This window comes from Gigantopelta aegis, chromosome 12, assembly GCF_016097555.1.
Source record: "Gigantopelta aegis isolate Gae_Host chromosome 12, Gae_host_genome, whole genome shotgun sequence".
In the NCBI taxonomy this organism is placed as follows: domain Eukaryota; kingdom Metazoa; phylum Mollusca; class Gastropoda; order Neomphalida; family Peltospiridae; genus Gigantopelta; species Gigantopelta aegis.
Genome location: NC_054710.1, coordinates 27,906,018 through 27,923,776, shown reverse-complemented (window position 1 = coordinate 27,923,776; position 17,759 = coordinate 27,906,018). Strand labels below are relative to the sequence as shown.

General features: G+C 41.6%; 1 protein-coding gene across 1 annotated transcript; it reads right to left on the bottom strand.

Annotated features, from left to right (window-relative positions):
- Nucleotides 1-16,250: 16,250 nt before the first annotated feature.
- Nucleotides 16,251-17,279, bottom strand: LOC121385941 (BTB/POZ domain-containing protein 2-like). Its single transcript, XM_041516735.1, has one exon. The coding sequence runs from the start codon at nt 17,277-17,279 to the stop codon at nt 16,251-16,253; it is 1,029 nt and encodes a 342-aa protein (XP_041372669.1).
- Between the last annotated feature and the right edge of the window lie 480 nt (nt 17,280-17,759).

Below are 17,759 nucleotides of genomic sequence, written 5' to 3'. Positions count from 1 at the left end.
CAGTCATTGTACAAGTGCGTGACTAGTAATTCGATCAGTGAGCCGAATTGTGAAATAGAATAGTCGTAACAGGCGGTGTGTGACGGTTGGGGGGTTGAGGGAGTCAAAAGCACCTGCTCTTTTCAACATATATTTTCAGGGAAAACATGACCTGTCCCCTCTAAAAACATCCCTGGCCACAGTCTAGACCTCGTTGCTTTACAATGCCCTGCCTACAGGGTTGAAAATTAACATAACTCTGGTTGCCAGCAGGGCCAGCTGAAGAAAAATCATACTGGCCCTTCTCAAATTCAACTAACCCTCCAATTACAACACTGAACATTAACTACGCTGTTAAATAATAACTATATGTTCATCGTATATAGTCCATTTGCGTCAAATTGAAACCGACAATAAATACATGAATACAGTTAAAATGCAAGTAAAAATGTTAAGTTTTAAACCTATAACTACTCAAATAACATTTTTTTGAAAAAGAAATCCAGTATAAATAAACATGTTTCCTTACAAATTACCATTAAATTAAGAGATTAAAGGTAGTAAACAAGTATGGGAGTGGTAGTCCTCTTTGTGGCGATGCAAGAGGGATGGCATTTTCAGTAAAGGAGTGGTTGTACTCCTATAGACGAGACACTAGACAGAGATCCATGGGATCATCCATTAATTTGCCAAATGCCCATTCGAATCTGCTGTGCGCAGAGACACGACCCTGATTAAGTGTTTTGTCATTCAGATTACCCTAAAGCATCTATCAGAAAAGAAGATTTAACCTATGCAGTTTAATGGTATTTTGTAAATAATTTTCTTTTTAATTTACACTTAATTTTTCCCCCTGTAAATGTTTCTTGAGATAGTGTGGGCTTAAAATTTAATAAATTTCCGTAATATGTTTTATGTGAATTTTATCTTTATTCATTATAAAATTAAATTCCAATCCATCGGTTCCCTTTTGACCCTTTTGAACACACACGTACACACACATACGCACACATTGGCAGGCAGACAGACAGACACACTCGCACCGACACACACACGCATAGACACACACGCACGCACATACACACACATTGGCAGGCAGACAGACCGACACACTCGCACACAGACACACGCACGCACAGACACACACGCACCACTCTTGAAATTGTGACTCATTCCACTGTGATGCAGAAAACTGGTTTTCCACGAACTACCTACCGTTCTACCTACCTATGCGCTGAATATGAAACGTATGACTGGCAATGCCACCGGTATGGCTTTCCTCGAAACGAACATGCACTAACCTGTACGTCTCCTTGTTAACATACCACATATTCATATATTGGCTGGCCCATATAACAAAGAAAAACGTCGACTAAAGTGGTCCGTCTTTATCGTAACTACCGGCCTAGGTGGCGTCGTGGTTAGGCCATCGGTCTACAGGCTGGTAGGTACTGGGTTCGGATCCCAGTCGAGGCATGGGATTTTTAATCCAGACACCGACTCCAAACCCTGAGTGAGTGCTCCGTAAGGCTCAATGGGTAGGTGTAAATTGCTGCTAATTGGAAAGAGTAGCCTTTGGAAAGAGTAGATCTTTTATATGCACCATCCCACAGACGGGGCAGTGCATACCACGGCATTTGATATACCAGTCGTGGTGCACTGGCTGGAAGGAGAAATAGCCCAATGGGCCCACCGACGGGGATCGATCCCAAACCGACCGCGCATCGAGCGAGCGCTTTACCACTGGGCTACATCTCGCCACTTACCTTGAGGGAAGACCGCCCATAGCGATGTTGGGATGGTGAAGAAAACAGACAGTCATCAATCATACGACTTAACTGTTATAACGTTGAGAGATTGAAATACGCGGGCGGGACGCAGCCCAGTTGTAATGCGTTCATTTGACGCGCGGTCGGCATAGGATCAATCCTTGTCAGTGGCCCATTTGGGCTATATCTTGTTCCAGCCAGTGCACCACGACTGGTATATCAAAGGCCGTGGTATGTGTTATCCTGTCTGGTATTGTGCGTATGAAAGATCCATTGCTGCTAATTGAAAACATGTAGCGGGTTTTCTCTCTAAAAGTGTTACAGCTGGACGAGAGACTGACTATCAGTAAGACGTTGTCCAAGAAACAAGTCAAACAACAAAACATTTTTAATAAATGTATGTACAAAACATGAATATACAAAATGATGATGTCACCCCAACACAACACTACCCCAACCTTAAATTAACCACCACCCCACACCACCCCAGCCCCCACCCACCCAAAAAACCCCACACCAAACAAACGAAAAAAACCCACCAATAAAACCCACTGTTCCAGTGTTCATGGTTTGCCAGTTTGAGCCAACTAGCTTCTAGTCAATGTTCGAGCTTTAGTAAATTACTCATTTTAAACCAGTTCAATTTGTATTACTAATAACTCATCTGAAATTCAATGTCATCGCGAACAGTCAATCAATACCTTGATGACGACCAGACACTAGCACATCTTGGTTGGTTGGCCGTTGACATCTCTTGCAGACATCCTAACAACAGTCCGCCACCACGATAGTCTGTAGACATCTCTTTACAGACATCCTAACAACAGTCCGCCACCACGCTTGTCTGTAGACATCTCTTGCAGACATCCCAACAACAGTCCGCCACCACGCTAGTCTGTAGACATCTCTTGCAGACATCCCAACAACAGTCCGCCACCACGCTAGTCTGTAGACATCTCTTGCAGACATCCTAACAACAGTCCGCCACCACGCTAGTCTGTAGACATCTCTTGCAGACATCCTAACAACAGTCTGCCACCACGCTAGTCTGTAGACATCTCTTGCAGACATCCTAAAAACAGTCCGCCACCACGCTAGTCTGTAGAAATCTCTTGCAGACATCCCAACAACAGTCCACCACCACGCTAGTCTGTAGACATATCTTGCAGACATCCCAACAGTCCGCCACCACGCTAGTCTGTAGACATCTCTTTACAGACAACCCAACAACAGTCCGCCACCACGCTAGTCTGTAGACATCTCTTGCAGACATCCTAACAACAGTCCGCCACCACGCTAGTCTGTAGACATCTCTTGCAGACATCCTAACAACAGTCCGCCACCACGCTAGTCTGTAGACATCTCTTGTAGACATCCTAACAACAGTCCGCCACCACGCTAGTCTGCAGAAATCTCTTGCAGACATCCCAACAACAGTCCACCACCACGCTAGTCTGTAGACATCTCTTGCAGACATCCTAACAACAGTCCGCCACCACGCTAGTCTGTAGACATCTCTTGCAGATGGTTCTCCTACAGTTCTGTTGGTTATCGTATCTATGTCATCTCCCAAACCCAGTTATAGCTCTCGTAGCTCACATACTTCTTATGGCTTTGGCTCCCATAGCTCCAAACCAAAAGCTGAAACAAAAATGGCTACATATAGGCTCACTTAATATAATTATAATAATAAACTACCATTTCATTATCAGGCCCGTCTATGACAGTTATAAAAACTATCGTAACACAATAAAACAAATTAATCTTAACCCCTTGTGTACTACCATATTTACTCCTGGCGCACAACAACACAAATTACGCTTAACCCTCTAATACGGTCAGTTACACATTTATTCATTTCAACTTATTTTCGTGCTTATATCCAATTAAGGTTTAAGCACGCTGACCTGGGCACACACGTCAGTTATTTGGGCCGTCTGTCCAGGACAGTGGGTTAGTTTTTAGTTGGTTAGTGATTAGTAAGAGAGAAGAGGGTGTAGTGGCCTTACACCTACCCACTGAGCCCTTAAGAACTCTATCTGAAATGGAGCCGGTACCGGGCTGCGAACCATATACCTACCAGCCTGTAGTCCGAGGGCTTAACCACTGCGCCGCCGATGCCGGTTCAGTTACACAACCGCAGCCATACACTATACACACACCCAATTATCCTATAGCAAAATAACACTACCTAAGTTATAACACCTGGTATTATGCACTAATATACAACACCACTTACATGTATATCTAAGTACAAACAAATAAACAACCCTATTAATAATCACCACAAACAAATTACAAATAACTAAATTGCCCTGCATTTGAGTATTGGGGAAAAATATAGTCAAACTATCTGTTCAAAAGACTAAACCACATACCTCCTAAGAACCGTTTCCCCAGCCACGTTTCCTGCTGGAAACCTTCTTGGCAAATGCACTGATGAACAGACAGGTGACGTTTACCTTTCCAACAGTCTGCATGCTTTTTACCTGCAGCTTACTTTCCCGCTGAAGAAACTCAAAATACTGCTCATAAAAAGTTATGACACAATGTTTTTACAATTGACGCATTATGTCCATGCTCTACCAGATATAACACAATATTGGGGACATTTATGGTATAAACCTTTCTAACATCATAAAATACACAAAACTAATCTTTTCAGTGACAAAGAGTGTACTTCAAAAATTGCCATCCAATAGCCGATGATTAACAATACTGTGAGCTGATTAATTTACATTTAATTTGCAAAGTAATATCACATACTTTGATTACATTGGATACGCTACCAATTATATTATATTGTGTTATGTTATGTTATGTTATGTTTTGTTATATGTTATGTTATGTTATGTTATGTTATATTATGTTATGTTATATTATATTATATTATACAGTGAAACTATTATATTACACCCTTATACAGTAAAAACTCCGTTTATAAGAGGTATCAGGTGACACCCTAACACCAAGAAAGTCCGTTTATAAGAGGTATCAGGTTTAGAGAGGTTCTCTTCTGTACAGATATTTTTTAAAAGGCCGGTTTTTAGGGAATTCCGTTTTACAGAGGGTCCGGTTTTGAGAGGTTTCACTGTATTATAGTATATACACATTTGTATATACAGTGGTCGGTCTTGAGAGGTTTCACTGTAGTATATTATATACACATTTGTATATACAGTGGTCGGTCTTGAGAGGTTTCACTGTATTATATTATATACACATTTGTATATACAGTGGTCGGTCTTGAGAGGTTTCACTGTATTATATTATATACACATTTGTATATACAGTGGTCAGTCTTGGTCAAGAACAAAGTCGCCACATTGGTTTAAAAAAATCTCCACTTTCAGAATTGTGTAGCCACTTTAAGAAATAAAGTCGACACATTTATTGCACATAACAATCAATAAAAAAAACCTTGGTTTTGGGGGGGGGGGGGGGGGTTTGTGGGGTTTTTTTTTACTTTTATATCAATTACTGCAAATACATGGCAGATATGTAAATATTTCAAACATTCATCTCAAAACTATTACTTTTTAATATATGAATAAAAAAAGTTGTTGTTTGTTTTGTTTGTTTGTTTGGTGTGTTTTTGTTGTGCTTTTTTGTGCTTTTTTTTTTTGGGGGGGGGGGTTGTTGTTGTTGTTGTTGTTTTTTAATGTGTGTATCTAGGAATCTGTCTGCTTTTTATCAATTGCATTCACAATCTATGGGTCCACTTAAAATGCTATATATATATACGCTTTCAAACTACATATTAGTGCGGGAAAATTCGAGAAAAAACAACAGAAATTGATGCATCCAAAGAATGATTATGATCTAGATAAGGTTGGGTTGATGGAAAGATACAAGTTTTATTTTTAGGCCTAAAACAAAACATGTCATTCCATATTTTTATACTTTATTACATCAAAATTATGGCACATTGATCTTAAAACAATAATACTCTATCAGTTTATTAGTTTATTGTAAGCAATATAAAATGTGTATACTTTATAACATGAATAAAGACATATCGGTAGGTATATTGATGTCATGGGTGGGTCAAAGATTACGGCTCTCTCTCTCTCTCTCTCTCTCTCTCTCTCTCTCTCTCTCTCTCTCTCTCTCTCTCTCTCTCTCTCTAACAGCAGTTAGAAACACACTACAATCACACACACACACACACACACATTTGACATTGCATGTACATGACGCTTTTACTCACAGCTTGTTTGGTTACCTGTAGAAAGCGTATAGCAAATCCATAAACATCCAAGATTGCTTTTACTTTTAAAACCTTTTTTCTTCTGACTAAGCACGGCACTTGCTTACTGCATGGTGCAACTCCTTTTTTATGTTAACACACTTTTTATGTGGGGGTTTTTACGGTTCGGAGGGTATAAATTTATTTGTAATCTGGCTTAGTAAACTGAGCATTCTGGACTGTAGTCGAGCCCTGTCATGTCTGAATGATAGCATGTCCACGAGGCAAGTAGCGAGATGCCAGGAGTGAGCCATTCCGTCATACATTAACTGCACGTGTGTTTCCATACCACTGACACAGTGAATGGGCTACCCCTCTCAGACGCAGTGTCCATGTGGCCGTTAACTTCTTGAGACTAGTATATATCGTATATATGTCCTAAAGGGAAGTCGCAGACGCAGTGTCCATGTGGCCGTTAACGTCTTGAGACTAGTATATATCGTGTATATGCCCCAAAGGCAAGTCGCAGACGCAGTGTCCATGTGGCCGTTAACTTCTTGAGACTAGTATATATCGTGTATATGTCCCAAAGGCAAGTCGCAGACGCAGTGTCCATGTCGCCGTTAACTTCTTGAGACTAGTATATATCGTGTATATGCCCTAAAGGGAAGCCGCAGACGCAGTGTTCATGTGGCCGTTAACGTCTTGAGACTAGTATATATCGTGTATATGTCCTAAAGGCAAGCCGCAGACGCAGTGTCCATGTGACCGTTAACTTCTTGAGACTAGTATATATCGTGTATATGTCCTAAAGGCAAGCCGCAGACGCAGTGTCCATGTGGCCGTTAACTTCTTGAGACTAGTATATATCGTGTATATGTCCTAAAGACAAGCCGCAGACGCAGTGTCCATGTGGCCGTTAACTTCTTGAGGCTAGTATATATCGTGTATATGCCCTAAAGGCAAACCGCAGACGCTGTGTCCATGTGGCCGTTAACTTCTTGAGACTAGTATACATCGTGTATATGTCCTAAAGACAAGCCGCAGACGCAGTGTCCATGTGACCGTTAACTTCTTGAGACTAGTATATATCGTGTATATGTCCTAAAGGCAAACCGCAGACGCAGTGTCCATGTGACCGTTAACTTCTTGAGACTAGTATATATCGTGTATATGTCCTAAAGGCAAGCCGCAGACGCAGTGTCCATGTGGCCGTTAACTTCTTGAGACTAGTATATATCGTGTATATGTCCTAAAGGCAAGCCGCAGACGCAGTGTCCATGTGGCCGTTAACTTCTTGAGACTAGTATATATCGTGTATATGTCCTAAAGACAAGCCGCAGGCGCAGTGTCCATGTGACCGTTAACTTCTTGAGACTAGTATATATCGTGTATATGCCCTAAAGGGAAGCCGCAGACGCAGTGTCCATGTGGCCGTTAACGTCTTGAGACTAGTATATATCGTGTATATGTCCTAAAGGCAAGCCGCAGACGCAGTGTCCATGTGACCGTTAACTTCTTGAGACTAGTATATATCGTGTATATGTCCTAAAGGCAAGCCGCAGACGCAGTGTCAGTGTGACCGTTAACTTCTTGAGACTAGTATACATCGTGTATATGTCCTAAAGACAAGCCGCAGACGCAGTGTCCATGTGACCGTTAACTTCTTGAGACTAGTATATATCGTGTATATGTCCTAAAGGCAAGCTGCAGACCCAGTGTCCATGTGGCCGTTAACTTCTTGAGACTAGTATATATCGTGTATATGTCCTAAAGGCAAGCCGCAGACGCAGTGTCGATGTGACCGTTAACTTCCTGAGACTAGTATATATCGTGTATGGGTCAATATAAAAATTGGTAACATTTTGTGTCCCGGCTCTAAATTATATTATAAAATGTATATATTCCCAATTTTTTAATAGAATATTACTTTGACATCTATACACAAAACCACAAATATTTGTTTTTAAAAAATCAGTATTTTATTTCAGAAATTATGCCGATATCTCATGTCCCTTGCTAGGGGTGAAGTTATATAAAGTTTAATATTGTGTCAAAAATAATAATATTCTTGAACTTTTTCTGCATAAATGTAATCATGAGATATTAAGTAACAATACTGTTCTATTATACTTTATTTTTGATAATTATATTTTTACAATTTTTTTTACTAAATATGTGTGTCCCTTATATATATGTCCATACTGTTACCTCCATCATAAAATGTTCATAATTGGAGCTCCATGAACTTGGTCTTGTTGTACTTTCTACCTTCTGTCTTATCATTTGAATGTGGACTTAAATCAGAAACTTGTACCAGTAGACACAACATTTTGAACAAGTAAGTATATTTCTTTGCATACAAATTTTGAGCATCCATACTGTTACTGTATTTGCATATGCCAAAATGAGAAATTATATTTTAAAATATTTAAGGAAATTATATTGTCTAAGTGCACACCATCTACCAACGAGGCATTCTACATTTATACCTTGTGTACATAATTGCTAAAATATTGTAAAATTGTCCTAACTGTTATAGTCCATACTGTTGCTTCACCCCTTGCAAGGGACATGAGATTTCGGCATAATTTCTTAAATAAAATACTGATTTTTAAAAATTAATATACGAAATATAGTACAAATATATCTGGCTTTGACATATTGATGTCGAAGTAATATTCTGTGAAAAATTGGGAAATAATATAATTTAGAACCGGCACCCAAAATGTTACCAATTTTGATATTGACCCGTATATGTCCTAAAGGTAAGCCGCAGACACATCAGTTGGACCGCACGCACGCGCCGCATCCAATCTATATGAGCTTTCATTCATTTCAACTTAATTCCGGGCTTATATCCAATTAAGGTTCAAGCACGCTGTCCTGTAAACACACCTCAGCAATCTGGTCTGTCTGTCCAGAGCAGTGGGTTGGTTGTTAGTTGTCAGTGCTTAGTGAGATAAGAGAGGGTGTAGTGGCCTTACACATAACCATTGAGTCGTTAAAACGCGGTCTGGGAGACAGCCGGTACCGGGCTGCGAACCCCGTATCTACCAACCTTATGCCCGATGGCAAGGGGAGGGAACTCTATTTACGTGTCCATATTCCGATGGCTGAACCACGACATCACCGAGTCTTTGGTGTAGCTGATAATGACATCAGCTTTGAGGCTCAATCGGGAGGTGTAAGACCACGTGATATACCAACTTATCATTCACTAACCATCAATCCTAGATAGTGAAGATTTATAAGCCCAGGTGCCTAATTCACAAAGCTCTCTTAGGCTCTGCTGGACAACAAAGCATCATTTTAGCTGGAGCTCCACGCGGTAAGACGTGTTTGTTTCGCTTGTGCACACTGCACGTGCTTTCGTGTGCTCGACTTGGGGGTCCTTCATTTCGTTGTTTTTGTCAGCGAAATGAAGTTTTCTACTGGGATGTATGCGGCCATTGAACTGATTGAACGCTGGAACGCTTCTCGTTTCGACAGCCTGCACCACCAGGTTGGATTCTTTTTTAGCGAGATTCCTTGCCTCCACGTCATTTCTCCGTCTGACTGTCGGACTTGTTTTTTCTGTCACTTGTATGACAGCCATTCTGCAGAACGCCACGGTTGTTTGCGTTTAGTCTCTACATGTCCGAGCCTGTCCTAGCAGTACTGGAAGATTGACCGCCCCACTCTAAGAAGAAATAGGAAGCGGGGTCGGCCCCTACTACTCTTTTTCTAGACTTTATCTTGCTTTATAGTGATACCATCTCGTATCCTCCGGAGTCGGGCCCGTCCGCACCACTATACCAACACATGACGACTGGACTATACCCTAGTCTGATACTCTCTCTCGTTCAGACGGATCCAGCTTCTCACGATCTGCATTTCAGCACAGCACCACACCTTCAACGTCTATCGACTGTCAATCTAGGGGTTTTCTTGACGGGATGCAACCCATCTCGTCCCTTTAAGCTGTGCACCCAAACGGCCTTAACGAGGCCACTCGCGTGGACATATCGATCGGACTTTAAACTTTTAGATCTGCGTTCAAAATTTTATGTCGAAATTACTTTTTTTTTTTTAATATTATTAAATAGTCCGATCCTCTCTTCTTTCTCTTATTTAATTTTGGACTGTCCTTCTAAAATGCTCCAAATTATATAAATATTCGGCCGAGCAGTCAATTCTTTTTTATTTTTGGCTTGTAACCTTTTTATTTTTTTAAATTTAATCTATTAACTTCTTTACTAATTGCTATTTTGAAAATTCTGCCCATTTTCAGCCCCCCCCCCCCCCCCCCCCCCCCTTTCCATCCCGAGTCAGGCCACCGATCTTATCGGAGGTCGGACTCGGGATGGGCGTGTTCGAAACCCTAGTGGTATATGGGCACGTTAAACTAGTTATCATCATCATCTTAGCAAGTCTTTTAAGCATTGCACTGCGAGATCGCAAAGTTGCGAAACTTTAGTGAATTAGGCCCCAGGACAGCGCAGGTGTGTGAGGAGAGATGTCTAGATTGTGGCGAGCGAAGTTAATCTTTAGAGGCGGTTGAGTCATATAAGATAAATAGGGAAAAAAATGGAGAATTTTTTTGTTTCAGCTCAGGGTGGAGGTGGGTCGATGTGCCTGACAGCGTACGGAAATGCACGTTGTGTTGTGGTCCTATATAAATAAGATTAAAATGTCTCTCTCCCTACCCCCTGCCCAACTAGAGACTGGCCTTCCCATTAGATGTTGCCTACCCCCTGCCCAACTAAAGACTAGCCTTCCCATTAGATGTTGCCTACCCCCTGCCCAACTAAAGACTAGCCTTCCCATTAGATGTTGCCTACCCCCTGCCCAACTAAAGACTAGCCTTCCCATTAGATGTTGCCTACCCCCTGCCCAACTAAAGACTAGCCTTCCCATTAGAGGTTGCCCACCCCCCACCCAACTAAAGACTAGCCTTCCCATTAGAGGTTGTGCCCCCCCCCCCCCCCCCCCCCCCCCCCCCCCGGCACTCCAGATAACGTTCCTACAGGTCTGTTCTCTGATTGTTTTTCCTCGTACCAACCATGCCCCACTACAGGTATATCAAAGGCTAGCTCGAGTCACCTCCAGCCCTCCCCATATTGATATTGATATCATAGGTATCAATATCAATTAGGGGAAAGAAAGAAGTGTTTTATTTAACGACGCACTCAACACATTTTATTTACGGTTATATGGCGTCAGACATATGGTTAAGGACCACACAGAGGAAACCCGCTGTCGCCACATAGGCTACTCTTTTACGACAGGCAGCAAGGGATCTTTTATTTTCTCTTCCCACAGGCAGGATAGCACAAACCATGGCCTTTGTTGAACCAGTTATGGATCACTGGTCGGTGCAAGTGGTTTCCACCTACCCACTGAGCCTTGCGGAGCGCTCACTCAGGGTTTGGAGTCGGTATCTGGATTAAAAATCCCATGCCTCGACTGGGATCCGAACCCAGTACCTACCAGCCTGTAGACCGATGGCCTGCCACGACGCCACTGAGGCCGGTCAATTAGGGGAGGACTGGAGGTGATTCGAGCTAATCAAAGGCCGGGGTCTGTCTATGACGGATATATCAAAGACCGTGGTATGTGCTGTCCAGTCTGTGTGAAAATATACATATAAAATATCCCATGCTGCTAGTATATCAAAGACCGTGGTATGTGCTGTCCAGTCTGTGTGAAAAAGTACATATAAAATATCCCCTGCTGCTAGTATATTAATGACCGTGGTATGTGCTGTCCAGTCTGTGTGAACAAGTACATATAAAATATCCCATGTTGCTAGTGTATCAAAGACCGTGGTATGTGCTGTCCAGTCTATGTGAACAAGTACATATAAAATATCCCATGCTGCTAGTATATCAAATACCGTGGTATGTGCTGTCCAGTCTGTGTGAACAAGTACATATAAATTATCCCATGTTGCTAGTATATCAAAGACCGTGGTATGTATTTTCCTCTCTGTGAGAAAAGTGTAGCGAGTTTCCTACGTGTCACAACTGATATTACCAAATGTTTGACATCCAGTAGCCGATGATTCACAAATCAATGTAATCTAGTGGCAGGGGCATAGGTACGTGCCAAACAGTGGGACACACACACACACACACACACACACACACACACACACACACACACAGCTGTACTTATTCCAATGAGCTCTGTCCTGTGCTAGTTTTCATTTAGTAAACTAGTCTGGGAGTGGCAGTCATCTTTGTGCAAGAAGGATGAAATCTCCAGTAAAGGAGGAAATCTCGTGCCTCGGGTGTGGCTGTCTTCATACAGACGAGACAATAATTAGAATCATGAAATCAACCATTATTGTTTGCCAATATTTGCATACATACATACATACACACAAACACACCGTACGTTTTCGACTTCCTATAAAAGAGTTTCAAGATTTAAAAATGAAATCTGCTCATCGGTTGCCATGGGATACCCTCCATCGTGGTTCAAACAAAATGTTTTGGGTGATACAATAGCGAGGTTTCGTATTCCACACGAATGTAATTTCATTTATGATCATATTTGCGAATCATGTTTTATATCAGTTTTAGCATTAGTTAGTATATAGTCATATACCGTATCATCAGTTCCCTTTTGATGCAAACGGACTATATATAATGCGCTTGTGCGCGCGCGCGTATGTGTGTGTGTGTATGTGTGTGTGTGTGTGTGTGTGAGAGAGAGAGAGAGAGAGAGAGAGAGAGAGAGAGAGAGAGAGAGAGAGAGAGAGAGAGAGAGAGAGAGAGAGAGAGAGAGAGTTTCCAACTGCTGTTAACTTTTCACTAGTTTATTAAGCCAATCTACAACAAAATAATAAGAAAAATAAAAAAATAATAATAATAATATAAAAAACACACAACACGAACAAAAACAAGGCAAACAAAACCTACACATTGTGACTTACATTTAGTATTCTTAAAATAACCATAATTACGACATATAAGAATGATTGTATCATTAATACATTATATTTATCGTCAACATCCCTAACTGGGTTATGCTTCCAACTCCGTTTTCTCGTGCACAATACGCGCAATCAACATTCGATTTGTTGTCGTCTGCTTGTCGTTTATTTGTGAGGTTTTTCTTCAAAGTTCGTGAACATTTTCATTAACAATAAAGTTCAGACAAGTAAGTATCTCAATACAAAACTCAAACATTTACAAACCTTTAAAACCATTAATTTGTGCAAGTCGTTTTTGTTTATTCCATAAAATTACCGATATCGGGCCCACATGACTCGTAGAAATCGACTTAAAATGGAGGAGGATGAATTATCATTCGGTGCCTGTCACATGACCTCACATGTGCCAGATCAACAAGGCCAAATCATTTAATTTTAAGCCACCTGTTGTTAGAATTTGTTTTCAATTACTACATTCGATCTGCAAAAGGTATGCTACATTTTTGTGCCTCTACTGTAGTGACAATCCATTCATAACAATTGTAAATAATGTTGTGTGTAATAATTGTGTTAATTAAGAATCAATTCATTAAAAAAGTTATATTTTACAAACTATTCTCTGGTATGAACGTAATGTTTCTCCGTATTGACATCCCGGTAGTGTTAGCGATGGGCGTTGGTAAAACGCGGACCAGACCAGAACGTATGCAAACTGAATTTTTCCTTTTAAAAAAATATCAAAGTATTCGTCAATTGAGCGTAGTTAAGAAACACATGTTTTTCATGTAATGGCCTTAAAAATGAAAAACGACGAACCGCACAATTGCGGACGATACGTTTTGCAAATAACGCATGCGCCTGAACGCAGTTACAAACGTTGCACTCTTTCTTGTTTACTGGAAGGTGCTTCACTTTTGTTTACTAGAATGGATTTGTTTTACGTCCACATTGTTGAATTCTCATGTTAACTGACTGCAATCTATTTTGTTTCACGCATCATTTCACGAATCATAGCTGCAAAATGTAAGATGGTATTTCCGTAAATATCGTATTCGTGTTTTTGTCGTTAGGTGAACGCAGGATGGGACGTTGATGGTATATAAGAAAGAAATGTTTTATTTAAAGACGCACTCAACACATTTTTTTTACGGTTATATGGCGTCAGACATATGGTTAAGGACCACACAGATTTTGAGAGGAAACCCGCTGTCGCCACTTCATGGGCTACTCTTTCCGATTAGCAGCAAGGGATCTTTTATTTGCACTTCCCACAGGCAGGATAGCACAAACCATGGCTTTTGTTGAACCAGTTATGGATCACTGGTCGGTGCAAGTGGTTTACACCTACCCATTGAGCCTTGCGGAGGACTCACTCAGGGTTTGGAGTCGGTATCTGGATTAAAAATCCCATGCCTCGACTGGGATCCGAACCCAGTACCTACCAGCCTGTTGACCGATGGCCTAACCACGACGCGACCAAGGCCGGTTTGATGGTATATGAACAAAAGCACAAGATAAAATTTAAACATCAAACAAAATGTGTTCAATTTTAAATTTAAACATTACACGCACAAAAAACTAAATTTTCAAATTATAGTAACCAAAGAAAGAAAGAAAGAAATGTTTTATTTAACGACGCACTCAACAATTTTATTTACGGTAATGTGGCGTCAGACATATGGTTAAGGACCACACAGATTTTCAGAGGAAACCCGCTGTCGCCACTACATGGGCTTCTCTTTCCGATTAGCAGCAAGGGATCTTTTTTTGCGCTTCCCACAGGCAGGATAGCACAAACCATGGCCTTTGTTGAACCAGTTATGGATCACTGGTCGGTGCAAGTGGTTTACACCTACCTATTGAACCTTGCGGAGCACTCACTCAGGGTTTAGAGTCGGTATCTGGATTAATAATCCCATGCCTCGACTGGGATCCGAACCCAGTACCTACCAGCCTGTAGACCGATGGCCTACCACGACGCCACCGAGGCCGGTTTATAGTAACCAATACATGAAGAACATATAATTCTCCTTATTTAAGGTCTTCAACCTATGTCATAGCGGTTGGCCAAATGCACGGACTAATTATTGCTTCAATGTAAAGTTATGGTGTATATCAGCTAATTCCATTAATTAATGAAGCTAATTATCAGCTCATCAGTAACGTAGGAGGGGCACGCCACTACCCAACCCCATCAAACTTTTTTTCAATTGTATTTCATTCTATAAAATCATACATACAATATGGTCCCCCCGCACTCACACACACACACACACCCCACCACCCCCACTATATCAGTGTGTATCATTGCCTTTACGTGTGTTACAATCTTTTTTTAAAGGAATGCCCCAACATTTCTCAACAATTCGATTCAGTTTTGTTTTTGTTTGTTGTTTGTTTCTTTTTTGTTCGTGTTTTGTTTGTTTGTTTGTTGTTGTTTGTTTTGGGTTTTTTTTTTTTTTTTTTTGGGGGGGGGGGGGAGTTGATGGGTGTTTTTATCAGTCGTAACGATGTGGTGTAGGGTACACACGCCACACAACTTTTGAAATCAATGGAACTGTTTTTTTAACGATACATTTAATGACAAGGTTTTAACAAAAGCTAGAACCTATACGTGCAGTGTCTTTGATGCAATTATTATTTTGGTGAAAACCGAAATAGGTAAATATCGTGCACAAATGTATAGTGATGTGAGATCTTTCCCCGCGCATTATGGCAAAACAATCCTATGCGCATATATCGAAGGAGCACTTTAAACTTTATATTTATTAATGTGCAAGTGTATGTGTGTGTGCGGGCGTACGATTGTATGTGCGCTTATGTATGCGTATCTGTCGCTGTGCGTGTGCGTTCGTATGTGCGTGTGTGTGTGTGTGTGTGCGTGCGTGCGTGCACTCGTACATGCATATGCATGTCTGTATCTAAGCTTTACCAACAGAGCTAACAAAAGACATTTAACTGGCTACTGCGCAAGAGTCGCACATTATACCAACACAACTACACCCTCAAGTCAATGTATGTCTAGGGCCTTTGGACCACAAATTGTAACATTTACATGTAAAGTAACCGATACTAAATGGGGTGGAACCACGGACCATTTATACACAGGGGTTGAAATTGGCTGAAATTACTGGAAACCAGAAATTCTGCCGGACTAAATCAAAACCTACCAGACCAAACATGATCATAAAATATAAAGGCAAACATATTTCCCAGCCCGTGGTGACGTTCGCTGTCAAAAAGTGGTGAGGACGGCAGTATTTTGAGCACTGATTTATAAGAATCCAATGCTCTACTAGCTGGGCTGTTAGAGAGTCTCACCAGCTACTACTAGGAAGATAACTCCATACTAACACTACTCTACTATAACATAATCTCCAACTACAGGTTGTCATACTAAGAACATCAAACCAGGTATCTGTCCCATATTCACATCTGTATCTGGGTTTGGTCTGTTACTGTGTTTGGATTTCTGGCAGTCGAAGAACGAGCACACAAACGACCCGTTCTGTACTGTAGATCTGCCTGGCCACCCATAGAGTGAGTTAGGTCCATCGATGTTAACAATCAGATTGTACTTCTTGTCTTTGCTTAGTTTTAGGGGTCGAGGAAACTCCACGTCATATGTTGTCGTCCTAGCTGCGACTGAGACTGACTTTGTCACTGATGAACCTTCGATTACGTCATCTGTTGTCGGGTTAGTTATGAAAGCTCTGACGTCATAATTTGCAGTGGTTCTGCCATAGGCACCATACAAATGGAATCCTAGTAGTGATGCGTCTTGGTTTACAGAAAACATAATTCCATGATCTTTATCACTAGAACATGGGCAACTATAAAGATAACTAATTTTGGCAATGTGCTGTATTATAATTTGCTCTTGACGAATAACACCAATGCGCTTGTTGGCGTTAAATGGTAAAACGCTGTCACCGGGAGACACCAAATGTGCTAAGATCTTGAATTTTTCTGAGTCAGTAAGCAAGTCAGTTGGTGGTACATTTTTGACGAAATACTTCTGGTCAAGTAAGGGAAACCGCACGTGCTTTACGGCTTCCCCAAGCACTTGCCGTCTGGTTTCGTGAGTTACATCTTTGTTCTGTTTCCTGCACGCTCTCTCACTCCACGCCACAACAGCTTCAAAGACAGATTGTTCATCGACCTCCAGTTCTTCCGCTTGTATGATCTTAACCAAGCATTCGTGACAAAGGTCGGTAACTCCAGATGATTTTAGAGCTGCATCTCCATTTTCCAAAATAAAAGTGAGAGCTTTTTCTTTCAATTCCTGCTCATCAAACACGTGGGCCTGTTCCAGTATCACACAGGCGTTGTCTGACGTCATCGATGACGACAAATACGTCAGGCACTTCTGTTCCAGGGTTTTGACGTCATACTTCTTTGATACGTACATCAAACCCATTACACTGGCACTGGCACTGACGTCCAGTTCGAGGTGTCATCTTAACACCACAACACCGTCGACTCCGACTGCAGTGGTGCCAGATTCATCGACAATGGCCTCAACTGCGATGGAGACAGGTGTGGTTCAGTGACGAGTCCCGATTTCTGCTCCGACGTCATGATGGAAGATGTCGCGTGTATAGGCGTCGTGGTGAACGTTATGCGGCAAACTGCGTGCAGGAAGTGGACAGATTCGGCGGGGTTAGTGTCATGGTGTGGGCAGCCATCTCACACACTGGCAGAACTAACCTGGTCCACGTGCAGGGTAACCTGAATGCACAGGGCTACATTGACCAGATCATCCGGCCACACATCGTTCCAGTTATGGCCAACGCCAACGCAGTGTTCCAACATGACAACGCCAGGCCTCACACAGCACGTCTCACAACGGCTTTCCTACAGAACAACAACATTAATGTCCTTCCTTGGCCATCGACAT

Excerpts from the sequence above, each read along its gene's own strand:
- LOC121385941 (XM_041516735.1), bottom strand. The coding sequence starts at position 17,279 with ATGGGTTTGATGTACGTATCAAAGAAGTATGACGTCAAAACCCTGGAA.